Below are 27,239 nucleotides of genomic sequence, written 5' to 3' on the forward strand. Positions count from 1 at the left end.
GCGGCTGCCCCGCCGTGCTCTGCGAACCCAGAGAGCCCCAGGGGTTGCAAGGACGGAGGGACCTGGTGGGACGCGACCCGGCACGGAATCCCCGAGGGGCCGGCGGGTCCCCAGGGAGCCCCGGGGGTGCCCGGCGCCGTCTTGCCACGGCGTCGCCGGCGGCTGTGGGACGGGACGGGCCGGGACGGGAGGAGGGGGCTGTCCCGCCTCCCGCTTAAAGAGCCGCGGCGCCGGGCGGCCGCGCAGCGACCTGCGGAGCGGCACCGCCCGGCACCATGCGCTCCGCCGCCGCCCTCTGCCGCATCCTCCTCCTCCTCATCCTCCTCCTCCTGCCGCCGCCGCCGCCCGCCGCCGCCTACTTCGGGTCAGCGCCGCCTGCGGGGCTCGGCCTCTGGCGCCGCCTCCGCGCCGGGGCAGCGCGGGGAGGGAGCGCGCAGTGTCCGCGGGGCAGAGATGGGGAACCCCAGGAGGGAGGTCGCATGGTCACTCCGGGAGGGAGCGCGCAATGTCCGAGGGGCAGCGACGGGGAAGTCCGGGAGGCAGCGCGGATTCTCCGCGGGTGTTCTGCTGAGAGGAGGCGCGGAGGCTCCGCGGTGTCTCCCGGCCCTTGGGCAGGTCCTGGCCGGAGCGCAGGGACCCGGTGCCGCCCGGAGGCCGGGGCGGTGCGGGCGGTCCCGGCGCGGCCGCGCACCTGCAGCCCCCGGCGCATCCCCGCAGCCTTCGGGCCGCGCTGCCACCGCGGGGGCGGCCCCGGGCGCTGCGGCCGGCGGGGATTTGTGGGGGAGAAGGGTGGGAGGAGGGGGCGAGGTGCTGGTGTCGACAGGAGAACCCACCGTACTCCCGGACACCCCGGAGAAAAGGGACGGGAAAGGATCAACTTGTGCGAGAGGGGAACGGAGAAACGGGGTGGAAGATGCTGCTAGCTGGGAGCAATAGGGAGAAAACCCGGCTTTCTGATCCTCCTTGAGTTGTGCTCTGTTTCTGTTCAGGGTGTCACTTCAGCCCCGGACAGTTGCCGGCTTTGATACCTCTCTCCAGGCTGTGTCGGTGGGAGGAGGGGGCTGGCAGAGGTCTGGGTGACATGCGGGTGCTGTGGGGCTCCATGGGGTGACAGGGGCACAAAGCCAGCCCGGGGACAGAGGGTGCGCTTGGGCACAGAGGGGCAGAGCTGATGCTTCAGCCTGGGATACTGCGCAGGATCCCGTGGGTGCGATTGCCTTGGGTGTGTGTCCTCCCCTCGCGTTTTTGTTTTCTTGGGTTAAAAGCAAAAGTGGATTTTTAAGAGGTTGAGTCAACGCAGAATTTGCCGTGGGGAAATGTTTTGGTTTGTTTTCCGAGTAAGCTGCTCTTCAGGCAGGTTTTCAGACTCCCTCATGGTAACCAGAGCTGTTTGTGCATATATCACAGTGAGTGTAGGAGAGACACAGACATTAATACATCCAGACACTGCTGTGAGGGATCGTAATGGTCAGGACAGAGCTGTAATGGTGAGGCTTGTGAAGGGTCTTGGTCCCTCTCTATTGATCCTCTCATTGCATACACTTCTTCCTACACCTGCTTGCAAGTGTCTGCTTGTAGGACAATGATTGGTATTTCATTTCTGTTGGAAAACTTCCTTAAAACAGCTGGATTTTAAGTTTATTGGTTTTATCATTTAGCCTAACTCATATCTAAGCACTCGCTGACGGGGAGGACTCTATCTTTCTTGGTTATTCATGGTGTGTATTTACACCTACTCCCTGAAGGAGCTGGGTTGCAGCAAGTATTTGGTTTTTCAGCTACAGGGACACGTGTGCATGGTTGTAGTCAGAGGAAGTCAATGTGTTTGTGCTCCCCTTTCAGATAACTCACACAAAACAGTAATTATCGCTCAAACTGGACTCTGTTGTTAAAGCAACCTGAATGATTCTTCGTTTTGTGACAATGATCTGTTTGGTATAAGTCGCTTTCTGGGCACACGAAATCTGGATGCGCTGCCTTTTGACGATGCATAGCTTAGGATCTCAGGCTGTAGTTTCACTTTTTAAGGTGTTTTTCCTCGAGCGGTTTGACGCAGGCGTGTCCTGCGTATTCTCACCTCATCATTTAAAAGTCACGAGAAGGAATACAAGAAGGAAACTGAAGTCTAACAACTCAGTGTTTGTTTGTGGTTAATAATGCAATACATTCATGCTTTCAAATACAATTTAGAGTTGATCGACTAGAGAGGAACTTGAGTATTTTAGAAGTCCCTATGTGAATGTTTGATATGGCTCAGTTTGGGAGAAAAACAATCTCACATCCAAATTACTACTGGATTGTAGGGAACCTTAGACCCTGGTTCAGTGGTTTACATCTAAGTTTTGCCAAATAGGAGAGTCCTAAGCAGACGAGGCAGATTTTTGCTTTCCAAACACTTAATTGAGAAAACCTTGCAAAGATGTAATAAAAAATGAAAGAGGCTTTTGGGTGGCTATCTTCAGACAGAGGACATGAGCCCTTTCTGTTGTGCACGGTGGATTTGGCAGAAGTGAAGTATTGCTGGTTGACAGTGGTGAAATATACAGCAAGTTTGATTCCGTCAGGACAAGAAATGTACACAGCAGTCCCACAAAAATAGTCTAAGGGCCTGGGAAAGAAGAAGATCTCTTACAAATGTACAAAGTGAAGTCTTGCCAGAGCGAACACAACCTTGCAATGGAGAAATAATGGCAGCTGTGGGCAGATCTCGGAGGGTCATGTTCTCAGTATCTGGGGTTGTTTGGCTGTCTGGTGTCAGTGCATTGGCCACACTTGAACAGACCTTGAGCTGCCTGTACTGGGTTCAGATAAGTGTAAATTATAGTCTGCTTTTAAGAGGAGGAGGAAAAAATAATCTCTGTATGACATGTGGTCCGGCTGTTGTTCAGGTTACGTTGGGCTTGCCTGGGTCGTTAGATGCAGGAATCCAGGAGTGGCCATCTCCCTCGCATACAGACAGCGCACACCTCTGAAGTTCCTTCTTGCTTCTTTTGTTTTCACTCTACTACAAACTCCGCCGTGCCACAGCCTCCTGGAAGGGGTTCCCTCCTCGTCTAGGCCATGCTGCTGCTTTCAGATGTACAACTCCTTGGGTGGGTGGGAGTCTCTCTAGCCTTCACTAAAAGGTCTCAGCCTCCTGTTGCCCTTTTAGGGGCTGCGTTTCACAAAGTGAGTAGTTTTGGAGTTGCTGGAAGGCAAAGAGCTCCTCACAGAGCCTCAGAAGGCAGCAGTTGCACTCCTCCTGTAATACAATTAGGTCAGGGCAGAATTCAGAAGAGACCCACCTCAGGTAGGATGTTGTGGAGTAGGCAGAAGTAACGAACTTGTTCAAAGTCTTCTCCTGGGGAGACCTCCAGAGAGCAGGCTGCAACACGTCCCGTTCATGGGCCACTTCGGCCTGTGCTCTGTGGGCAGCAGCATCTGCTGGGGTGTTTCTGTATAACTCAGCCTGAAATACCTGTGGTAGGTACAGAGGCGCCAGGCGTCCTGGAATCTCGCATGGTGTGCTGTCTTGATTTGCAGCTCCCCTTAACTCGGCCTACGTGTGTCCTCTGTACTTACCCTTAGTTTCGCTCCCATCAAAGTCTGTGTCACAACTGTTGCTTATTTCATGATGGAAGAATTATTTGGGGGCCCTTAGAGAGAAAAAACAACATGTGACTTCAAGGTCTATTGGAAATAGCACAGAATGTCAAATGACATCTTAATGTAGATATGAGTACCCATATCTTTCTAGAGATCATAGAATCACAGATTTGTAGAATGCCAGGTTGGAAGGATCATCTGGTCAGCTTTGGTTTTCATCTGGTTAGCACAGTTACCCACATTCCTATGTTTTCTTTGGTAATTGTTGCAGCCTCTCCTCTGGTGAATTGAATGGACCAGACCTACTACAAACAGGGACTCTGCTGCCCAGTTCTGAGAGCTCCTGGAAAGATTTCTGAAGATGTTTCTTTTCCTGTTCAGTTGATAAATTAAATGCTTGCTTACTTACAGGCTGCATAATAATTCCTCAAAGTACTCTATATCAGGAGGGTTTGTTACAGCATTTTTATTTGCATTGTCAGTCACACAGAATACTGGGATAGTTTAAGAGTGTATTAGCAGAAAGGGTGCAGAAATGGAGAGGGAAGCCAGGTTTCAGCTGAAACTTGAAGAGGTGTAGTCCGTAGATAGAGTCTGTAGTGACTACAGAGTTGATGTGGGACTACAGATACAGGGCTTTTCATGGATTCTCTTTGATGATCTTCAGCTCCCATTTAGACCATGTCATTTAGTCAAGGCTGCTGCTGGACATCCATTTGTCCAGGGACAAATATTGAGGATTAAGTAGTGTTTCTTCACTATTAAACTTATTAAAACTCTGTTCCATGGAGGTGCCAGGGAGAGAGGAAAGCTGAGGGGGTCATTGTGAACCATAGTGGCCTTGATTTGATCTTCAGCTCCCATATTTTCTAAAACATCTTCCCACTGGGTGTTGAGTGTTTCATGTAGGGAATGCTCCAGGGAATGTGGCCAGTCCAGGGTTAGACTGAAAACCTGACCTCCCACACAGTGATTGACCGAAGTGCTGGCCTGGGCTGGACGGTCAGAAGTGGGGACCACACTGCCCCCAAAATCATGGAGATATTTCATATGATTGAGTTGAGAGGTGGAAGGGTTTAAACCAAGTGTGTCCAGACCGTGGGAGCCCAGAGCAGATCCGAATGACCCGAGTCGATCAGTGCATAGGCACTAATTGCAACAATTCCCAGCTAAATCCTCACACCAAGTCGCACACACCTCTTATCCCAAAACACCCAGCTCTTCCGATGTGAGATTTTTATAGGCTGTGGAGAATTCTTTGTAAAAAACCAGTCTGTATCTGGACAGATTGCCTGTTGGTCTTCCCAAACAGGGCTGGCAGCAAGCAGAAAAGCCCATTTCCAAGGACTCCAACTCAAAATCTTCCTTAAACCTCACTTGAGTTTTTAATTCAAGATCTTTTTCTTTGTGAGGAGCAGTAAGCTTGACAGGAAACCCAGAGAACAACAGGTATAAAAACACCTGCCAGAGGGTCTGAAATGACAGCTCTGATGGACAAGAGTAAAAAACCTTTGTTCATCGCAAGATGCTGCTTTGGAGATTCCTGCCACGTTCTCTGTAGACAGTGGGCGGTACAAAGCATGGGGGACCATCCCATTGACTCATGGCTGCCGCTGGCCATCTATTTGTCCAGGGACAAATATTGAGGATTAAATAGTGTTTCTTCACTATTAAACTTATTAAAACTCTATTCCATGGAGGTGCCAGGGAGAGAGGAAAGCTGGGGGGCCATTGTGGACAGTAGGGGCCTTGATGTGGTCTGTCATTGTCCCATATTCTCTTAGCCTTTCCTGGGTGCTTGTTGCAGCTACCTGGGGGGTGTAGATATTTGTGTGTAGCATGAAAGGCCCATGAAATCAGATATGGAATATTGTTGTGGCTCCCTTTGATTTTTCTCTTTGCTTGGGAGAGACAGAAAAGGTGCATTTTTAGGGGTTTTTGAGACCTTTCAGATCCAGAGGACGTTGGGCACCGCACAGGAACCGACTCTCATTAAAAGTCTCTTAAGCAGCTGGAATGTGGCTGGAAGGAGATTAAAGGAAATAGATGAATTTAGCAAAGTGCTTAGGCAGAAAAGGAGAGAGAAATAAAAGTTTGAGATCATTATTGTTCTTTCAGATCGCTAGCAGGTGTGCATTAATTCAAAGAGTTGGTTTTTTTTTTACTGTATGATCTGTAGATAATAAACTCTAAATAATCTAAAAATGACGTGAAGTTTGCCTAACTGCAAATATCTGCATATTTTATATTTAATTTTGTAAGAGTGATCTCTTACCATGATCTTGATCTGACCAAATGTTAGTTTTAGCCTAATAAAACACAGTTATTGTTAATATAATCAGAGCCTGCAAACCTCTACTAATAGGGGTAATTTTAGCTGTGTCTGCTATGACCCTGAGAGCGGCCTCTGCTCCCAGCTGTGCCACCGGTCACCTGCGCACCCTTGGGCCTGGCTTGGGCCTGCATGGCCTAACCGAACTCCTTTAGTTTCTCTGCCTGCTTATCTAAGTTGAAATTCGGTAGACACTCGTTTCGAGAGCTGTGTCTGCGCACCAATCTTGTGCAATGAATCCCAATCTCTGTAGGAGCTTCCAAGCACGGTGTTGTACTTTTTTCATGCTGACATTCACATGTCTTAGGTAATGAGTGCGGGACTTCACATGAGAAAGGCTTGCACAGAAAAGTATAATCCAGGTAGCTTTAGTTGCATGTCTTAGATTAGCCAATTAAGTGCTTATTTTGTTTACCCCTCAATGCAATATTTCCATCCTTCATTTCGAGAGGAAAACCAAGTTACACTGTGTGTTGCAACTTCAGCAATCCACAAAAAATAATAATGAAAAAGAAGTATTAAGTAAGTTTGTCTGGTCAATCATCAGCTATTTGTGTAGGATGCTGTATTACCTCTGTCAGAATCTGGGTCCAATTTTTGAAAGTGTTTTTCCCATTAAGCCTTTGCTTTGCATAGTGTAAAAGATTAATTAGACTTGGTATCTTCGCTCTGTGTGTAGTCCCAGACTGTTATGCGCTATTCAGATCTCTATGAAAATGGAATCAAATTCCTCAAAGGTTGTTTTCATGGTGCTATCATTATCTTCTTGGAGTTTTCCACAAATATTAACATCCAACATCCTTCAGGATCTGGAGAATGGCAATACCTTCCTTTTACACTTACAGAGTTTCAAGCAATAGCTTTTGCACCATGTTTTCCTTCCTGAGTCAGCACTCTGATGGGAACACTTAGACATCCAGTGGGCTACAGAAGAGCACACGATCTTGACTTTACAGTTGCTACTTAAGGAAACATGTCCAAGGCTCTGACAAACTTGCGGGAGCCTGATAGCCCTTAGTCAAATTGTGTCTGCTTAAGGTCTGATTTTCTGGCTTTAGCTTCCCCATCCTATGGGTCTTGTTTTGCTCTTTACCACTAGACTAAACCACTGTTTGTCATGACTTTTCCCTGTGAGAAAGAATTAACGGATTTGAGGCCAATATCCTAGCCCCTTGGGATGAACATGTATAATGACAAGAACAAAAAGCCATCAGTCATCTTTGCAACTCTCTGTTTTATCCCCAGTTGAGTTCATACTGTTGGACTCCTTTGGAAAGAGAGCCAACAAACCTGTACCCTAGAGCTCTTGCTGTTTCTGAAACCCCCATGGAAAGAAGGGGCTGAGAGCTGATCACATCTTTCATAGGAAGGAAATGGCAAGTCTAAATAGTCAGGGAAGCTACTACTGCTGTATCAAAAATATCTGACGAGGGATGAATGCTGTTTTAGCTGGGATGGAGGACACTAAAATGCAGATGGAGATGGCAGGAGGGGAGCTCTCTATGTTCTGAGGTGGGATTTTTGGGAGTTAGGATGCTTGGCAAGGGTGGTAGTTCTGTTGGTATGTGGACAATCAGTAGCTTGGCATCCAGGAGTTTACTAAAATTACATATGTGGCTTTCCAGCAGTGAGCAATTTCAGTATTTTCATATGAGGCTCTTAAACTCTTCTTTGCAGTGTCCGTTCCCTTTTTCTTATTTCTCCTCTCTGCACCATGAACTTGGGAAACTTTGTTGCATGGGAGCTCAGATACTGCACAGCAAATGGGGAATAACTTAACCTCACATTGAACTCATTGATGGGTGCGCTCTCCTGGGATGTGAGTGCTGGATTTCCAGGTAGGTACAGCCAGAACATCCCTAAAAAGTCAGACTTTTGCTGACATCTAAGGCTTTCCCTCACCATGCTGGAGTTGGCATATCTTGATCTTCTTGAGCGTCAGAGCTTGTGCAGACCATGTACTTATGCACCTGGGGAAATACCACTGCCATGAACATGTACATTGGTTTTTAATCACCACAGTGAGTCAGGCAAAGCAGTCAAGTTTGCTCATCCTGTGTTGGTCTCCCTTGGGTCAGTCTCATGTCCCTCACCACAGTTTCTGCAGCTGTGGCGTGGTGCCAGGGGTGGGGGAACGGTTGGACTTGATGATCTTGAGGGTCTCTTCCAACCGGAATGATTCTATGATTCCATGGTTCTGTGAAGATGACAGAGTGTCACTGCGCTGCTGGTGGGGTTGCCAGCATCTAGATAGTCTCTGTGGACACGCTTCAGAGGTTGCTCCTGATCATGTCCCTCCCTAATCAGCTTTGCTTGTCTGACTCCACACTCAATTTGTGGATAGTCCAGTTTGCTGACTGGCGGAGCAGAACAGAAACCAATTGGCTCATCTCTTTGTCTGAACTACACATTGGACTACATGCTGGATTTACCAAGAAAACAAGAGGGTTTCGTTGAGGGGAGATGTAGTCTGCAGATGATAATATTGGGGCTGAGATGTGCCCAAATGTAAAGGTTTAGGGGGTTTCCATTAATCTGTCTGGTTTTGGTATTTTGGGGGAAGGGTGGGGGCTGACGTGCTCTCTGATTCTTATCTGTTTGGTAATTAGGAGCGACACTCCTGGTCAGTGTTATGCAAACACATGGCTGTCCCCAGTTTGTTCGTACCCCTTTAATCTTGCGTCAATGTAAAATAATTCCTATGTGTTTCCAAGCATCCTAAAGACAATAAGGGAGATAATTTTTTTTCAAGAAAAGTATTGTCTTGCCATGAAAAGTGAAACCATTTGTCTCAAAAAAATTGTGAGATTTTTTAGATAAATTTCATATAAGCACATATAAGTGCATTGCTGTTACATTTGGCAATACATTTTTAGTTGACCCTTCCTTTACTTTTCGAGCAAGAAAATATTTTCCAGCAAAAGTCGCCCTTGCTTTAAAAAGGTGTTCGTTGGTAGTATCTCCCTATTGGTCTTTCCTAACTATGTCTAGTGGTTTGGCACCAGTGTACAGAAAACCTGAAATGACGTGGTTAATCAGATTGGACATCAGGAACAATTTCTTCCCCAAAGGGCTGTGGGGCGTTGGAACAGGCTGCTCAGGGCAGTGCTGGAGTCACCATCCCGGAAGGTGTTCAGAAGATGTATAGATAAGGATCTTAAGGACATGAGTTAGTGCTAGATTTATGTTATAGTTGGAGTCAATGACCTTAAGGGTCTCTTCCAACTGGAATGATGCTATGATTCTGTGCTTTACGGAGCTAGGACAGGGTTGTGACATACAACGACCTGCAGCACCATTGAGTAAAGCAAATCTCTGTGTGTGATGGTGAGTGTATTGTGAAGGAATCGAAGCTGGAGGGACGCAAACATGTCCTCTTCATGGAGTCAAGAAAACCTCCCACCTGAGGCTGCTGGTGACAACACACACATTTTTTCTCTCTCCTCACAGTGTTAGTTTGCTAATTTGCCTTGGTGTGTGGTGGAGATGGGATACTAGATCTAATCAATCTGTATTGATTAATCTTCTCAGCTGATAAAGCACCCTGAGCAGCGACTTTCTGACCATCTCCCCTCTGATCATATTTTCTCTCCCACGACTGCCATCTTCCATAACTCTCCACTTTTTCTGCTCTCTTTCAGCTTGACGGGGAAAGAAGCTCTGACCCACTTCCCATCCCTGGGACACTCCACAAGCTCTGCCCAGGGGAAGGTGCACGTGAAGCAGTGTGACTTGCTGAAGCTGTCCCGCAAGCAGAAGAGGCTTTGCCGGCGGGAGCCCGGCTTGGCGGAGACCCTGCGGGACGCCATCCGCCTGGGGATCATGGAGTGCCAGTACCAGTTCCGCAGCGAGCGCTGGAACTGCAGCCTGGAGGGACGGACCAGCCTGCTGAAGCGAGGTACAAGGTAGTCTTTTGTTTGCAGTATTGACTCTTGCTTGGTACTGGAGCCCTTGGAAATTGCATCTCAAATTAAGCAAAGTGGGGCAATAACCAGGGAATGCAAAGATTGTCTGTTTCACCTAAGAATGGGAGCTCTGCGATTTGGGCAGTTTTGTGTCACTCAGCAGTGGTGAGGACCCACCTTGAATCCTGGGGGCAGTTCTGGGCCCCTCACGCCAAGAAAACCCTTGAGGTGCTGGAGCGAGCGGAGAGAAGGGAACGGAGCTGGTGAGGGGCTGGAGCACAAGTGTGATGGGAGCGGCTGAGGGAGCTGGGGGGTTCAGCTGGAGAACAGGAGCTGAGGGGAGACCTTCTGATCTCTGAACTGCCTGAAAGGAGCTTGGAGCCAGGGGGGGTCGGGCTCTGCTCCCCAGGAACAAGCGCCAGGAGCAGAGGAAACGGCCTCAAGTTGCCCAGGGGAGGTTGAGGTTGGATGTGGGGAACAATTTCTTCCCCAAAGGGCTGTGGGGCATTGGAACAGGCTGCCCAGGGCAGTGCTGGAGTCACCATCCCTGGAGGGCTGGACAGACGGACATGAGGTTCTCAGGACATGGGGCAGTGCCAGGGGTGGGTTATGGGTGGACTTGATGAGCTTGAGGGGCTTTTCCAAACCAAAATGATTCTGTGATTCTATGATTCTAAAATATGCCTTATCTTCATCTTTCCTGCGTGGTTTGTCACACATTGAAAAGTAGAAGGAAGTTCATGCCTTTGACTTGTGGATATTTCTCCAAGAGCAGAGTTTTCTAGGCTGACCATCTTCCTTTTCTGGCAATCTACGATGAAAAATAAGGGTTAGTGTGTTATGTCAATGGACATTTTAAGAAAAGACGCTTCTTAGCTCTTTGGATATTTTTGTATGTAAATCCCCATTGTTCTCAGATATAGAATTTAATTCTAATTTACTGTTTGAAACCACTATTTATCATCATTAAGGCATTTCAGTGGATGTTTGCAAATGTCTCCTAAGACTATTTCACATATATTCGGAGTGTCTGCACAAGTTTGGACAGAGTGGACAGAAGACGCGCTGGCTTCTGTTTCACAGAAGGCTTTAGAGGAAGAAAATGGTCTGTAAGTTCTATATTTGAGGTAGGAGGGGGGATAATAAATCCTTCAAATTATAATAATTTGAGAAAAATAGAATGAAAACAGACTCTGAAACTATTTCACTATAAAAGTTCCCAGAGCTTGCACATACATGCTGCTGAACATGTCCTCATCCAATGCCTGACTGCCTACTACTGATTTTCAGCTCTTCAGTGATGTTTAGTAGCATTTACTGAGTTTTAATCTTTAGTATTATTGAGCTTCAGTCCTTCGACAATGTGTAGTAAGGTAAAGTCTTAAATAAAAGGGGCTGAATAAACCAATATTAACTTAGATCAGATTAAAATGTTGATTTTAATTAGCATTTGAAGTTTTTTAACATTTCCATTTAAAATTTTCAAATTTTACTAAACTAAACATTAAGTTAATATTTTAGTAAACCAGCACATAAAAGATGAGATTTACCTTATTTTAAGACTGCTGTGAATTTTTTAACCCACTGTGGAAGAGGCTGTTTGTGATAATTTTGAGTGACTTTCTGACATCTGTACCTTCATCAACCTCAAAGAACTTGAAAATGACAATTGAATAATCCTCATCTTGAAACAGCTTGAAAACATTTAATTATCTCGTGGTGGCATGCCTCAACATTTCCACGGACTCCCGACTGACAAAATAAAATATCACCTATAATTTAAAACCTGTTTTGGCAGATGGGGATAACTGTCTGAAAACCTTTATTACACAATCTTAAGGATCAAATGATGATTTAATACACAAAAGTATGCCAGATACCTCTCCTATATGAAAGGACAGTTCGCTGGAAGCAATTATTAGTTCTTATTTTCCTCTAAATTGCGAATAGGTTAGTTTCTTCCACAAAGCACATGAACACTTTCAGCTGCCACTTTTGATCTGTTTCTCACATATTCCTACTGCTGTTTTGCTGCTGCTGTGGAAATTGTTGGTCAGAGAACGGAGTAGGTCTCTTTCACCCAAGTAGTGATGAAGAGTATTTAGAAATTATTAAATCATTCCATATTGCCACAGTCCTGGAGGAACTGTAAAGAAAAACACACGCTTTTAACAGTCTTTAATGGTCTTAAGAATGCAAGAGGAGAAAAAATATCATGTCCCCACCATTTTTCTCCCTATATTTGCATGCTTCTGGTAAGTTTTTGGAATGCCAGATATATTTTCACAGTCTGCACCATTTCTTTTACACTGACACTCCTCTGGATACAACAGGGAATCTCTTTTTGCACAACCTACAATCCTCCTGTGATGACTGCAGTCACTTACGATGGCTATAACTCTTCACTGATCCATGCAAAACCCTTCTATATTCCTTCTCCACTTGTTTAAAACTCTGTGAATAGAGGTAGATTTAGAACTATTCTGGATGAATATTTCAAGCCGTCTTGTTGCAAAGTGACAGTTGTTGCCTTTCTAAAAGCTTGTAAAGCAATGATGATCTTCTGGTTTCCAGGGTGCACTGCAGGGGCAGTCAACTGCTGCTGGAGGTCAACTAAGCGGTATTTAATCTCAAACAACACGTCGATTCAGGGAAAATAAACACCTGTAGCAAAGACAGCACAGATCCAGCTACTCCGAAAAATCCTTCTTAGGAAATGAGTGCTCTACAATAATCCTTCCCTCCATCAGTCCGTTTCTTTGCGTCATGTTTGTCAGATTCTTTGACCTTGGAGCAGTGGTTTCACTGGTATTAAGAGGAACCTAGGAATGGGACAGCATGGGACCAGTGGCCCAGAGACACAGAATTTTCATCGTTGAAGGTTTTGAGAACTCAACTGTACAAAGCCCTGAGCTACATTGGCATTGAAGTTAGCCCTGCTTTGAGCAGGAGATTGGACTGAAGACCTTGAGAAGTCCTTCCATCCTAAACCTTTCTACAATTCTACAGCTTTCTGGTCTGCTCTATGTTTGTTTGTTTTCCCAGAGAGATGTGTCTTCAACTTGCTCTGAAATGCTCGCACTCTCTTTACTGTAGCACTGAAAAATCTTTGACCTTGAGCATCTTTCCTTTGGCAGAATCACCATATCGCTAAACTCCTCCTATTATAGTTTTCCTTGTGGTCTAGAGCACACCACACCACAGAATGATGTCTTGCCATTGCAGCAAACACTTTTCTGTTATTATAGGCTGCTGAGCTAGAGAAACAGTTCCAGAGAGCTCAGGGGAAGACTTGGACGTGTGCAAGGTCCTACCAGAGTAGAGCTGACTTGCTTCGGCATCTTGAAATTCAGTTCTGTGCTGGATGTTTGCAGTCAAACTGACGAGCAAAGACATCTGCATTTAGATGTTCCCCATTGCACTGAGTGCTTAAGATTTCATTATAATCACTGGCAACTCAGCCAATGAGGTCAGGAGAGTGACTCATCCCCAAACCAGACTCTGACAGACTGGTCATTGGCTCCAAGCTCCGCTGGCTGTGGTGACAAGAGCTGCATTGATGTAGTGGGAGGATAGATATGCAGGGCATATGGAGAAACCCCCACTTAGATCTTCTCAAGTCATGCTGTTGGAGATGATTGCTGCTCATTTGTGCTACGTCCTACTGAAAATCCAGTTTCAACAGCTGCTCTGTTGCTCTTTGTTATTCCACAAAGGCTTCAGGACCATCCACTTTTTCCTTTACTCATGGGATTAAACAATTAAATGGTGGCAAGTCCCTTATGACAAAGTAGAAGGAATCATCTTAGACTTTTCAGACAAACATTTGGCATCCTGGTGACCTTGAACCTTTGCCATGAAAGGAGGTGGGAGGTGCGGAGGAGAAGGAACCGATCTGAAAGTGTGCTCGTTATCTTCAGTTACTGCTGTCTGCAGTGGCCTGACCACAAGCAATGGTCTCTGATTTCAAGTGGCTTGAAATCTGGCCAGCATTTACGTGGAGTGCCACAGAAGAAACCAAACCATCACTGGTCAGAAATAGCAGAAGCAGTGTGGCATTCCACAAAGTCAGATTTAGCAGGGTATGTGGAGCTGACTTTATATGGTGGCTTTATATGGTGTGGGAAAGTGCTTCTAAAATGCTCTCCTCTCTTCTGGTATCAGTATGTTGGAAAGGATATTGGAAATCTGGTAAGCAATTGGAGACAAGCTACTGAATATTTTTTTCAGATTTAGGATGTCAAATGTATCTTATCCTCTCTCAGATACTTCTTTTGGGTTAGCTACTGTTCAAAAACACGTGAGCATCATGTTGCTAACCACAACCTGTACTGACCGTGTTCCATATCAGCTTTTCCAAAACTTTTGATGGATTTGGTGACGTTTTTTCATTACTCTTCCAGTACCTTGGAAGATTTTACAGACCATCATCAACCAGAAAGCTTAGTTGTAAGTTACTTGTCCCAGTGATACAGCAACTAAAATGGTGAGATAGGAAGCACTTTGTTGATTGATCTCCTTGACCTCCTCCACATTGTCTTGACTCTCATCTCTGTCCGTACCGTTGCTAGATCTTTCATTTAAATTCTGGAATTCCAATGAACTCCCGTGAAGTATGTACTGAAGTTCCTAATGCAGCCTTTCCGTTATGTTCATGATTCGTCAAATTTTCATTCTTCTCACTGATAGCTATCAGAAGAGCTCTTTGTCCTGTTGTCTGGTCGGATTTATGGTGACTTCACCCGGATCTCTGCAGTCAGCGGTCTGATCTATTATTACAGCTGGATGGGAGTTCTTTGAGGGAACAAAATGATGGAAAGATTTGAGGTTGGACTGGATGAATTCTAGAGGTCCCCTCCAACCTCTGCTCAAATCAGGGTTAACTGCAAGACTAGATCAGGTCTCTGTGGTTCTCCCTCTCTCTTCCATTTTTGGGGAAAACAAATCTGTTTCCTTCTGATGTGGAAGGAAATTCAGCATTTTCCACTATGCAATATTGGTTTGCTTCAATGTGTTTCTTTCCACGTGAAAGTGTTCTATTTTTCATAAACTGAAACATTTTGTTTTGGCCAATCTTATCCATACCCATACTCTGAGCTATTGATCAGTCAGTTGCCTTTCTCTTCCTTGCTCTGCTTCCTAAGTTATGGACTAGTTAAGGAATTTCTTATTAAAAGTTTGATATACTGTGAATAAACTCTGGAAGAAATGTTAAGATTTTCCCGCGGATTAAATAGGAGGGGAAGTAAATAATCAAATGAAAATATTTTGGGGTTTGGGACAGGTTTGTGTCAGTCTGTGTTTTCTGGAGCTTCTGTTGAGCCCATGGGTGCCATATCACAGAATCACAGAATGGTTGGGGTTGGAAGGGACCTCTGGAGACCATCCAGTCCAACCCACCTGCTCACGCAGGGTCCCAGAGCAGATCACACAGGTGGGTCCAGGGGGTTTGAATGGCTCAGAGAAGGAGACTCCACACCCGCTCTGGGCAGCCTGGGCCAGGCTCTGGCACCGCAAAGGAAAGAAGTTTCTCCTCGTGCTCAGATGGAGCCTCCTGTGTTTCAGTCTGTGCCCGCTGCCCCTCACCCTGGCGTTGGGCACCACTGAACAGAGTCTGGTCCATCCTAACACCCACCCTGAGATATTGATCCACTGATCAGATCCCTCTCAGCTTCTCTTCTCCAGCTCAACAGCCCCAGCTCTCTCAGTGTCTCCTCATCACAAAGATGCTCCAGACCCCTCAGCATCTTTGTGTCCCTCCCTGGGCTCTCTCCAGTGATTCCTTGTCCTTGTTAAACTGGGGAGCCCAGCCCTGGCCCCAGTTGTGCAGATGTGGCCTCCCCAGGCAGAGCAGAGGGGGAGGATTCCCCTCCCTGACCTGCTGCTCACACTCTTCCTCACACGGCCCAGGTCCCATTGGCCTCTTGGCCACACGGGCACATTGGTGACTCACGGTCACCCTGTTGTTGAGCAGAGCTCCCAGGTCCCTCTGCAGAGCTGCTTCCCAGCAGGTCCCCCAACCCGTGCTGGTGCCAGGGGTTGTTCCTCCCCAGTGCAGGACCCTGCACTGGCCCTTGTTGAACTGCATCAGGTTCTTCTCCACCCCATCCAGTGTCCCAGGTCTCAGTGAATGGCAGCGCAGCCTTTAACTGTACCAACACAACCCATCCCTATCTGATCCCATGTCTTCAGACTGAATTTCTATTCAGGTACTGTACTTTCTTTCCTGGTGTGTTATGGTCACATACCTCAGGGCAATTGTAGCCAAATTGAAAGCCTACTTTAGAAAGGAGAATAATTACAGAAAGCATCACCACAGTCATTCGGAGTAGGTAATTTACAGGGAAATCAGAAAATCCAGTCATATGTGGGAGAGTTCGTCCTTCTTGCCCAAGATGCCCTTTAACATAAGAACCTTTCCCAATGAAACCACCTGTGCTCTTTCCATATGAAACACTACTGTATTGTGCCAACACAGCTCCTGATAAGAACATTCCAAAACAATGGGTCAGATTTTAAAGATATTTTTTCATTCTCTACTAAATATTTCCTGAATTTAAGCCACAACATGATTTCAGTGGTGGTCTATTCACACCTACCAGTGGTGAGGATAAGGACAAATGGGGTTACACGACTCTTGGTTTTTTCAGTTGAATACTTTCCCAGGACTGTTCGGCTGTTGCCACCCATCCCTTGATTCATGAGTGGTCACCTGGGGTGTTACCACACCAGTTACTTCACTCATAATATTGAGTTTCTCTGCCAGGAATGGTGTGCAGGTAACAGAAGAGTTTCATCTCTTTGTGTTTTTAAGTATTGTGCTTGGTTTTAGTTCACAGATGGGTGGATGAACACCTTGTTCTGCCTTTCCTGCTCCTACCCTCTCCTAATCCTTCTCCTGTGCAGGTTTTAAGGAAACTGCCTTCCTGTACGCAGTGTCCTCCGCAGCTCTCACGCACTCCCTGGCCCGCGCCTGCAGCGCTGGGCGCATGGAGCGCTGCACCTGCGACGACTCCCCGGACCTGGAGAACCGCAAGGCCTGGCAGTGGGGCGTCTGTGGAGACAACCTCAAATACAGCACCAAGTTCCTGAAGAAATTCTTGGGTCAGAAGAGGATTGGCAAAGACCTGCGGGCCAAGGTGGACATCCACAACACCAATGTTGGCATCAAGGTGAGGAGCTGCGGCTGCAGACCTACAAAGAAGTTAAGACTCAGTGCAAGTCTTCTAACACATCCTTAGCCTTGACCTCATTAATGGTTATCAGTATGGAAAGGGGGAGTGTCAGGAGGATGGAGCCAGGCTCTTCTGGGTGACAACCAGTGACAGGACAAGGGGCAATGGGTGCAAACTGGAACACAGGAGGTTTCCCTTAAAGATGAGAAGCAACTTGTTGGGGGTGAGGGTGTCAGAGCCTGGCCCAGGCTGCCCAGGGAGGTTGTGGAGTCTCCTTCTCTGCAGACATTCAAACCCGCCTGGACCCCTTCCTGTGGAACCTCAGCTGGGTGTTCCTGCTCCACGGGGGGATTGCACTGGATGAGCTTTCCAGGGCCCTTCAACCCCTCACATTCTGGGATTCTGTGATTAGCCAAGGCTGTTTGTGACAGGGGTATCCAGTGCCCCTACGGACAAATCAGACATTTACCTGTGGGTTGTGGACTGCATGGTACTGAGAGCACCCTGGCAAGTCTCCTGCACTCTGGTGTGAGGATCTGCATGTTTGGAGGGGCAGAGTAGCATCCTGTGTCCTCTGCTGGTGTCAGGGGCTGAGTGGCAGCAATCAGCAGCCCAGTAACAGCTGTAAAATTCATTGGCTGAATTACTCCATGGGTTATGCCACGGCCACAGGGAGCTCTGAGAACAGCAAGAGCTTCAGAGCTGGTGTGACACGTGAAGCGGATTAAGGTTTGACTCTCTCAAGATCAATTATGAGTCTACTGGCGATTTACTTAAGGAACTGGTTCCGTCCCAAGTTTTGGTCAGGGAGACCATTAGAACAAGCATTTTGACCTCTATGTTGCAGGCTATTGACCTATCATTGTTTTCCATTTACTGAGTCTGATTACTTGTCTGATTATAGCACTGTCTTGATTTGAATGCACCAAAGGGATTCCATCATACTGGAGATACTCAGTTTCAAGGCTGACTATTCCTCCTATTCCAAATAGGCTTATTCAATATTCAATATTTGGCCATTTGTCCTCATTCAGCCTCTCAACTCTCTGGCTCACCAGTCAGCTCTGTAGCCATTCCCCTGTGTGTTGTGTTGTTTTTTTAATTACAGTTTCTTCTCCGTAAAATAGGGATAATACCGATAAAACTGAAGTACTTCCAGGCTGTCTGCAATCTGAGGGGTTACCTCTACCCAGGAGGGTAGGCTCATGGTCCTGGCAGATAATGACTACTACTTCTCTTCCTCATCAGGCTGTGAAAAACGGTCTCAAAACCACATGCAAGTGCCACGGTGTCTCCGGCTCATGTGCTGTCCGGACATGCTGGAAGCAGCTTTCTCCTTTCCACGAGATTGGACGACTGCTGAAGCTCCGCTACGATGATGCCGTCAAGGTCTTCAGCACCACCAATGATGCTGTGGGACACTCGGAGCTGGCTGGCCCACAGAGACACGGCCATTCGCCCAAGCACCCCGCTTCGCCCCGCTCTACAGACCTGGTGTACGTGGAAGACTCCCCCAGTTTCTGTCGTCCCAGCAAATACTCCTTGGGAACTGCTGGGAGGACCTGCTCACGGGAAGGCAACTGTGACAGTATGTGCTGTGGACGAGGCTACAACACCCAGAGCCGGCTGGTTACCTTCTCTTGCCACTGCCAGGTGCAGTGGTGCTGCTATGTTGAGTGCCAGCAGTGCATGCAGGAGGAGGTGGTCTACAGCTGCAAGCAGTAAAGTCAGGGCTGGAGGGTCGAGAGAAGTCCTGGACTACAAGAAAACAGCAGGACATGATTCTCTGCTGTGGGGTGAGGGCAAGAACCAAAGATGTCCAGTACTCCTATTATCTCAGTGTTGAGATCTTCCGATCCCTGTATGAGGGATGAAAACCCGAGGTTTTGTCAGGTGTCAAATCAGGAAGGAGGGACAGAGAGAGGAGGTAATGTGAGGACAGCAGAAACACTGAAACAATAAAAAATACCTCTGTTGAGCTAAAACTTGTGCTCTCATCTGCAGGAATAACCCCTTTCTCCATCCCTCACTTGCACTCGTGTAAATACATCAGGGTGGTGACACTGAAATACTGAGGACTTGTGCACTGGTTTTTGGAGAGAAGAGAATTGAGGGACTGGGGACGCCCCAAGCAGAGACCGGACCCTGGTGGAGCAGGGACAGCTGTGCTCCTGCACCGGGGCAAAGGACTCTGACAACAGGGGATTTTCAGTGCTGTTCTCTGGGAGCTGGTTGGATCCTTTCTGCCTTGAGCTCAAAGCTGCGCTGCTTAGTCCCGTCCTGAAGCAAGAACTGTGCCTCAGAAATACCAGTTTACAAACAAATGGATCTCATGTTCATCATCTCCCAGATCTGTAGTTTGGACATTAGACTCCAAGTCCATTTTAACCGCATTTTAACCTTGCTGTACACAGGAGATCTGGACATACCTCTCTTACGGTGTATGTATCACAGGAAATCAGCTGAGGTCTGTGAAGGTGCTGCTCTGCCGCTTGCTGCCTTGCAGGGGGTTATTTTATCGTGGTGGGTCGAGGGTGATAGTGCCCATTATGCATCTCTCCTCCCTCTCCCCTGGTCAAACCGTCAGTCACCTTTTTGTCTTACGCCCTGACTCCTGAGGTGCACCACATCCCGCAGGTTCGCCGTGTGCTAATGACAGGTAGAATTTCTGAAAGGGAATTAGGAACCACAGGAACTTGAGCATCTTAAAAATTTGCAAGTCGTGAGTGACGATCTCTGCACTGAGAAGTTAAATGTTTCTGGGCAGTGCAGGCATCTGGCAAGGCAGAAGGTGACCTGGGGGAAGGTGCACAGCCCGTTATAGAGTTGTGATCCCTTGACTTTGAGTCGTGTTTTCCTAGTTAACTTTAACTTTAACACAACAGAAACAGCCTGCTTTGTTTCTCTGGTTGCGTCTTAGGGAGCATCTTTGGGAATGGCAGTGAGGATGTCCCCGACCTGGTCACCAGCTGCACGTAGAGGGTGTAGCACAACCTGTTTGGGTGTTGAGCTGTGTTATGGAGCTTGGCAGTGTATTTCACCGTGCCAGGGCTCTTTCTGGTTAGTCCTGCATCAGCAGTTAGAGCATTTGTCCTGTGAGCAGCTCTGGAGAGTCCCTGAGATAACAAAGCTGCTGCATTTAGTCAGTCTCAGTAATGGCTATAAACCAGCGAGCAGGCTGACTGTGTGGAGATGGGCTGGTGCTGGAAAGAATGCTTAAATCCTTAAGCTCAGACCAAAATTCATTTGCAGTGTAATGAGTGAAGATGCTGGTTTGGGTTGTTTAGTTGATCCATAGGCTGAATTGGGCAGGATTTCAACGGGATCGAGTTCTCCTGACAAGTGTTGGGATCTAACCTGCGCGCTCTGGCTCTCGAGTACAGATGTGCTGCGGCCAGGCAGCTCGTCCGTTCATCTACATGTGCTTTGAACAACTGCTTCGCAGTGGTGAGTGTGCACTCACACTCTCTTTATCTTGACCTTTTTGCCCTTCTCTTTTTTACAAGTATTTTTGATTTATGTTTCGAAAAAGGATGGAAGAGAACTGTCTCAGAGCAGATCTAGCCTGCAACTGGCTATTTAGAGGCCACTAACACCTTCCCTCTGGCTAGCTACAGGTCTTTTAATGGGCTTATTCTTTCTTATCCTTTTTCTGGCTCAAGTTGACTTGAACTGAATTAAAGTGCTTATGATAGACATAATACTGCAAATTGGGTTAATTGGCCTTATTCTTTTACCTCCTAAATATCCAAGAACTTAACATTGAGCGGATCATTATTTACATGTTGCGTTTAATCTTTTTGGAGTTGAAATCTTCCCACGAGTCTCAGCGTTAAACACTCAATGAAAAAGCATCCAAATGAGTTAAAATTGTTATCATAGGTGAAGTGACAGAGGAGCTAGCTCTGCTCTACGCTACTGAGCTCAAGCCATCTGCCCCACTGACCTCCGGGCTTGTTCAGCGTTGGAGAGGAAGAGAATAGCACATCATAGCAGGGTTGTTTGGGGATCACATGCCCTTGCATGGAGAATTCTCATTTAAATAGGGATTAGGACAGTGGAAGGAGAGGAGAAGCACAACTGGATCCCATTCTTTGGGAAGCAAGTGGAGTCTTTCCTATTGCTTCTATCAAAGCTGCACTTCTCAGTTGCCCATTGGCCAGTAATTTTTAGGCATGTGCTCTCCACCACCACATGTCATAGTTGGAGCACAGCTAGGGTGCTCCTAGGTAGTGGAAAGTGCTCTTGATTATGTTGTTTTTCTTATTCCCTCTATGTTGTTGATGAACTAACGGGGTTCCAGCAGACACATCGCTGCAGGTTGGGATTCACACATTGTACAGATCAGGCAACAGGACTTGCCTAGGGTGGCTGCAGGCGAGAGCTCAGGATAGAACTGATTTTTTTACAGCTTAGTAAGTTCCATCTCCAGCTTTGCCATGAAGTCTTTTGAAGAAGGAAAAGTGCTTCTGTAACCAGCTAGTAATGTCACCTGGGCCAGTGTCACCTGTGTACAGCTGCGGCCAGTGAGGGGCTATGAATCTGCTCTCTCATTTCTTAAAAGAGCAGGCTGTTTATATTACTTTGAGTATTAGGTCTTCTCTTAAGGGCTTTGTGTTCGCTGAACTCCAAGTCCCCCTGCCGAGCACCGCTGTGTTTGACTCTTGCAGTAGGAACTGTCAGCCTGCACATTGAGAGCAGGTCTGTGAAGCTCTGGTGTGCTCCTGCCCTCCAAACCCAACGTGGAGCTGTTGGAAAGGATCCACCACCTCACACATGACTTGAAATCTGTCTTCTCCCCTTCCCAGTGACCCCAGTAGAGGTTGGAGCTTGTTTGAGTTGGCTGAACAGGAGCCTCCCCAGACCTTGCTGGTCTTTATAGAGCCCTTGGGTACCCTCCAGGTATCTGCAGAGCGCACTTATTTCAAAGTGGAGCTTTTTGTCTTGCTCAGACTCACCCTCCTGTTCTATTCTTGTAAAAGAGAGAGGAGAAAACACAAGAACAGACACGTAGATAAGTCTTTGATTCTTCTGCAATGCCCTGGTCTTGCTCTGCAGCAATGTGGAAGGAAATACATGTTACTAACTGCTTTCATTTTGCTATCAAAAGCATTTAAAACCTGTAAGCTAGTTCTTCTATCCCAAAGGCAAGCCTGACTCCCACATGGTGAAAGTATTATTTTAATAAAATCCTTTATCCGGCTCAAATTTGGCAATGCTTTGAGCAGTAGGTGAATGTGCTTCAGAGGCATGATATGTGCGTCACACAACATACGTGAAAACAAGACCAGAAGGATGGTGAGATGATTATTTAGGCAGAGACAAATATGGTCAGATTAGTAGAACTTGCAGATTTGGTTGTTCGTGTTCTTTGCAATTGAAACACTGATGTCAGTGGAAATTGAAGGACAAGTTTATGACCAGCAGACTAGACACCTTTATTTAGGCAACTAGATGAAGCTCCTTCAGTGTGGATATTTTGGGCTGAATTGGTCCTTTGGCACTCTTTCAAGCAAAGAAGACACATTTAAGGCAGCATTCGATACTGCTTTACAGCACTTGAAAAGTATCTTGGTTTTTGTGTGCATCGCCCATATAGTATGGTTATTCATACTTCTGAGGTGGTGTCACCAAGCCCCTTGCCACGGAAAACACTGGTATCTGTGAAATGTGCAGGGATTACCTCGAGGAATGGATGTTTTTAGTAGTGACCTGTGTTACCGTCTGAGCTGTGATCTGTTAAAACTGGCAGCATCTGTGCCACACCATGTTTTAGTCCAGTCTTACTGCCAGCAGCGATGAGGTGGAGCTGCCCTTTGCCTTGAGAGTTGGGTTAGCACAGTCCCATGGGGATCTCACAAGAACCTTATTAAAGTCAAAGAATAACATGAACAAAATAAACTGAAAAGTGACATTGTGCCTGAAAGCCCTGGGACCACACAAGGATTGTTGAATAAGAACTGGTCAAAAAGATATTTCAGGGGAAAATTAAGTACTTTTTTTGTTTTCCTGTACCATGGGGCATTTTGCACCTGCAGCTCCTTGCCCTGCTTGAGAAATGGTGAATATGGAGAAGAACTGAGTAAGAGATGGTTCATTCTCTGGTGTCCCTGGGGTAAGTGGAATACTGAGGTTTGGCGTTTGACTGAAGTAAATGTTGGTTGATAGTTGTTAAGCCAAGACTGGACAAGGAAGTCTGATCTGCTCTGACTTTGCTCTGCAAACTCATCTCAAACCTGTTTGAACCCCTCCCTGTCGCAGCTGAAAAGCTCTCCGTCCAACCCCTGCCGTCAGGACAGACAGCCTCCCTCAGCCTGCAAACCAGGCGATGAAAACTGATGGGAAATAAATTATTTTTAATGCCCCATATGAGGTTTGGGGAAAAGACCTGCATATATTTTGAGCTCGAGGCAATGCTGATATCACTCTTTTTGGTATCCTTCAACACTAAGCCTTTTAGAAATGGTACTACAGATAAGGGAGTGAAAAAGTTTGCTTCAGGCAAATAGCTTCCTTTTTTCTTGCCACATTCAGTTATCCAGCGCTGTTTTATCACCCAAACATGGGGTAAATTGGATTGATATTCAGAAATGTGATTTACTTCAACTGACAGCAACGGGAGTCTTTGTGTGACCAGGAAGCAAAACCTGGCTCTGTTTGCATTCAGTATTCTTAGGCTTTAATTGTATTTTCTTCAAGAATCAAGACCGAGCGTAATCTTCAGCAAAGCTCTTCCGCCACCTCCTGGAGATGTGGGATGTGAAGACTTGGGCCTCCATTTGATCTGTTTGTGAGCTTTTTCGTTATGCTGCACACCTTATGACATCCTACGAGCTCAGTGGATGTGTTGCCTCTTTGGTTTTAAGTGCAAAGAAGCTACTGGAATGACAGGCTGGAGATATAAGACAATCACACTTAAGTCTACATGGAAATATTTTCAGCAGCGAAGGTGAAAACTTACGCCCTGGATATAAAATTCCTTTCCCAAACACAAATGTACTTCAGTGTGACTATTGATGGTAAAGATCTGGGCTGCTCATGCTTTTCTGTGTAGTTTTTTTTGATTCAGATGAATCCTTTCCTCTGTACCTAAGATCCAAGTAAGCTGAGAACAGTGGTAGGTCTCATAGTCCTGTCTGGCTGGGGTCCTCACTGCCCACACGAGGGACACTCTGCAGATACAGGTGACTCCATGTCCCTGTGTGTATGTCCTAGTCCAGGTTTTATTGTCTGTCCTGTGTGTGGTGGTGCTGGTTTGGTGGTGGTGGATCCAGCACGAGGGAATAACAACCCATTGGAAGTTCTACTGAAGTGTATAAAGCTCTGGTGTAGATGGACCCACCATCCCCAAGTGAAGAGTTGAACCTGCTTGGGAAGGGATCATGTACCTGAATGCTGCCCCACAAAATGATAAGACATGAGTAATTTCTTGAGACTTAACCAGGGATCCATGCAGCACTGTGATGGAAGGGCAGTGCAATGCCGTGGTCACATCAGTAAATAGGGTCATGTAAACCAAGAAACACTAATGAGCAGAGTAACAAAACCCACTTGTACAACAGACACTTCTACACCTTCAGGTCTTGTGTAAGACTGGAAGGCCTCTTTGTGACAATATTACGTATCATGTGGAAAAAAAAAAGGCTGTGCTTTAAGGGAAGCAAACCATTTGTCTACCTCAACATGTACGATTTTTGTTACAAGAAGTATGGATGTTATTTATATTTCTTATGTATCCTCTAGAAAGAAAATGGTGCTATGGGTTTTAAGTTGCGTTACAGTCCTGCTTGTACCTTGTCCTAATTTTTATATAACCCTTTGATTATAACATGCATATTTGTGTATCTGGCTGTGTTGTCCAGTGTTGCACTAGTGTCTGCACTGCTGGTGTTCTTGTCAATTAATAAATACCAGTTGTTTTCTAAGAACGTACATTTCTGCCTTTCAAGGATCATCTCCAGTAAATAGCTTTGAATAACTCCATTCCTCCATTGGCACATAGATGCTATTCCTTTACTTCTCCTTTACCTGCACCCACTCCAGAAGATGATAATTAGAAATGTCCATTTCTGCCCACCCAACAGTCAGGGTTGCCCAGGTGGGCTGAGCTCAGGTATGTTTGTGTTAAGGAGGTGTGACAGTGACACTGCTGAGCCAAATCTCTTCAAGAGCACGTCGCAGGCATATTTCCTGTGGCAGCAAAACAAACTGGATCCTCATGTGCCTGGGTGCTCTGTTCTGCTGCTGGTGTCTCTGTGTCAGATGTTTGGATGTGGCCGTTTGTGGAACTTGGCAACTGAGCTGGTGCAACTGCTCAGCCTGAAAGGCTGCGGGTGCCCCGTGTTCCTCAGACTCTCCCAGGAGAGACAAGCGCAGTTCATAGAATCACAGAATAGTTTGGGTTGAAGCGACCTTCAAAGCTCATCCAGTGCCACCCCTGCCATGAGCAGGAACATCTTCACCAGCTCAGGTTGCTCAGAGCCCCGTCCAGCCTGGCCTGGGATGTCTCCAGGGATGGTTCAGCCACCACCTCTCTGGGCAACCTGGTTGTCGAAGGGAAACCTGCAGACATGTTGAGGAACACCAGATCAACCGTTTTGCAGGGACAGATGATGGGGATGTTCTTGTGCTGCAGTGATCACACCAGACTAGCGTCTCTTCTTGCCCTTCAGCTTGGGCACATGGGAGCTGCTGCCTCCAGTGGTCCTGAGCAATGGCTGAGAGTGGGTTTCCCAGATGATCCCCAATAGCTCCCCGAGACCTTGGTCTGGCACCAGACCACCACAGCACGGTGGCACCTCATCACACTGCGGTGCTCAACAGTGACCACACAAGGCCGGAGGGGGCCAAGGCTGTGTCTGATGCAATATGCCAACCTAAGTCCTATGGGAAGTGTGGTTAACTGTGGTGTCCAAAGCTCAGCACAGTGCACAGCCAATGTGTGCAATTGCCCAGGCACAACATGACCCGAGCTGCCAGTCGTGGGCCACAACAGAGCCACTTCACACTGTGGTTTGCTTTCTGGTCGGGAGCTTGCTGCCTCATCCCTCTTTCTCTGCCACCAGCTCCCTCCTCTGCCTTTGCACATAACTTCTGAGTTCCAATTCTGGCCAGTTACGAGGGACCGCGGTGCTGTCCAGCCCCCAAGGTCCAAACGAAGCTGTCCAGCTCCTTGGTATGTACTGAGCTGAAAGTGTGTCAGAAATACCATCCAGAGCAGTTGGGTTCGCCTAGGTAGAGCATGCCAGTGCACTGGGGACGATAAATGATTCAAGACTCTCATGGATCCTCTCTCAACCCTCTGCCCTAACCTGCTCTTCTAGCGATCCGTGTTGTCTCCTATGGTCTGCCTAGCTTGTTAACCGGTGCAATTGTGCAAAATCTTCTTTCCAAGAGCGATACAGCAATACGTCTCTATGGATCATCTCCACAAGGTCAGTGGCATTTTCTTGGGGACAGGGTGAGGCAAGGTCTAGCACCGCCCTCATGCTATGAGTGTCTGTCTGTCATAAGCACCAGCAGCCTCGAGCTTGGGTCAGCTTGGTGTCTCCAGAAGTGCTCCCCCCACCCCCAAACAGAACTGCTGAAGTGGGGTAACCACCATTGCTGGAAGTTTGAGGAGAGCCACACAGCTCCCATGTATCAGCCTCTTCAGCTTCTTCATTGATGAGCTTCATGTGGCCCCTTGTGGAGAAGCCTGTCAGCCTTTCCTGGGTCTTGTTTTGCAGCCACAGCTGCCACCAGCTAATGCTTCCCTTGCCCCACTGAGGCAGTGGTAGCTACTTAGCATCCTTTGCAGTGGATGAAGAGTGCTAGCTGGGCTTTTTTTTGGGCAGACTGTGTCAGGATGTGTTAAGAGCTGCTGCCCAGCGCGGCTCTGCTGTCTTATGAACAGCCAATGTCTACCACACTCTTCTGGATACTCAGCAGCTCAGCGGGGAGACAAGAAGAAATCAGCCCTCAGATCAGGAAGAGATGCTGAGGAGGGCAGACTTTGCCTGTGTGCTGGTTTGAATCATTTGCAGGCTGAATCTATCCCAGTACATCGCCTTAGTTATATCCTAACAGGCTACTTTTGCCTGTCTTCTGTTTCATGGCACCAAAAGGCAGCAAGGCTGTTAAATCCAGGGTCAGGGACTAAGCAAAAACCTCAGATATTGCTGTGAGAGGAAGCAGCCTTAGAAGAAAACAGCGTTGGTGGAGAACTGGGTGGCAGAAGGTGGTGAGATACGCCATCGTCCC

The 27,239-nt window shown here is 47.0% G+C and overlaps 1 protein-coding gene across 1 annotated transcript; it reads left to right on the plus strand.

Annotated features, from left to right (window-relative positions):
* The first annotated feature begins 265 nt into the window (after nt 1-265).
* Nucleotides 266-24,868, plus strand: WNT9B (Wnt family member 9B). The gene is made up of 4 exons (XM_065856375.2): nt 266-364; nt 9,559-9,815; nt 16,729-16,994; nt 18,246-24,868. Exons 1-4 carry the CDS (start codon nt 276-278, stop codon nt 18,720-18,722), a joined length of 1,089 nt encoding a protein of 362 aa, XP_065712447.2. The 5' UTR covers nt 266-275; the 3' UTR covers nt 18,723-24,868.
* The last annotated feature ends 2,371 nt before the right edge of the window (nt 24,869-27,239 follow it).

This window comes from Patagioenas fasciata, chromosome 22, assembly GCF_037038585.1.
Source record: "Patagioenas fasciata isolate bPatFas1 chromosome 22, bPatFas1.hap1, whole genome shotgun sequence".
Lineage (NCBI taxonomy): Eukaryota > Metazoa > Chordata > Aves > Columbiformes > Columbidae > Patagioenas > Patagioenas fasciata.

Bases quoted from the DNA above. Each gene is read 5' to 3' on its own strand.
- WNT9B (XM_065856375.2), top strand. From the start codon at position 276: ATGCGCTCCGCCGCCGCCCTCTGCCGCATCCTCCTCCTCCTCATCCTC. The intron at 9,816-16,728 runs GTACAAGGTAGT...TCTCCTGTGCAG, and splicing joins GACCAGCCTGCTGAAGCGAG to GTTTTAAGGAAACTGCCTTC. The intron at 16,995-18,245 runs GTGAGGAGCTGC...CTTCCTCATCAG, and splicing joins ACACCAATGTTGGCATCAAG to GCTGTGAAAAACGGTCTCAA.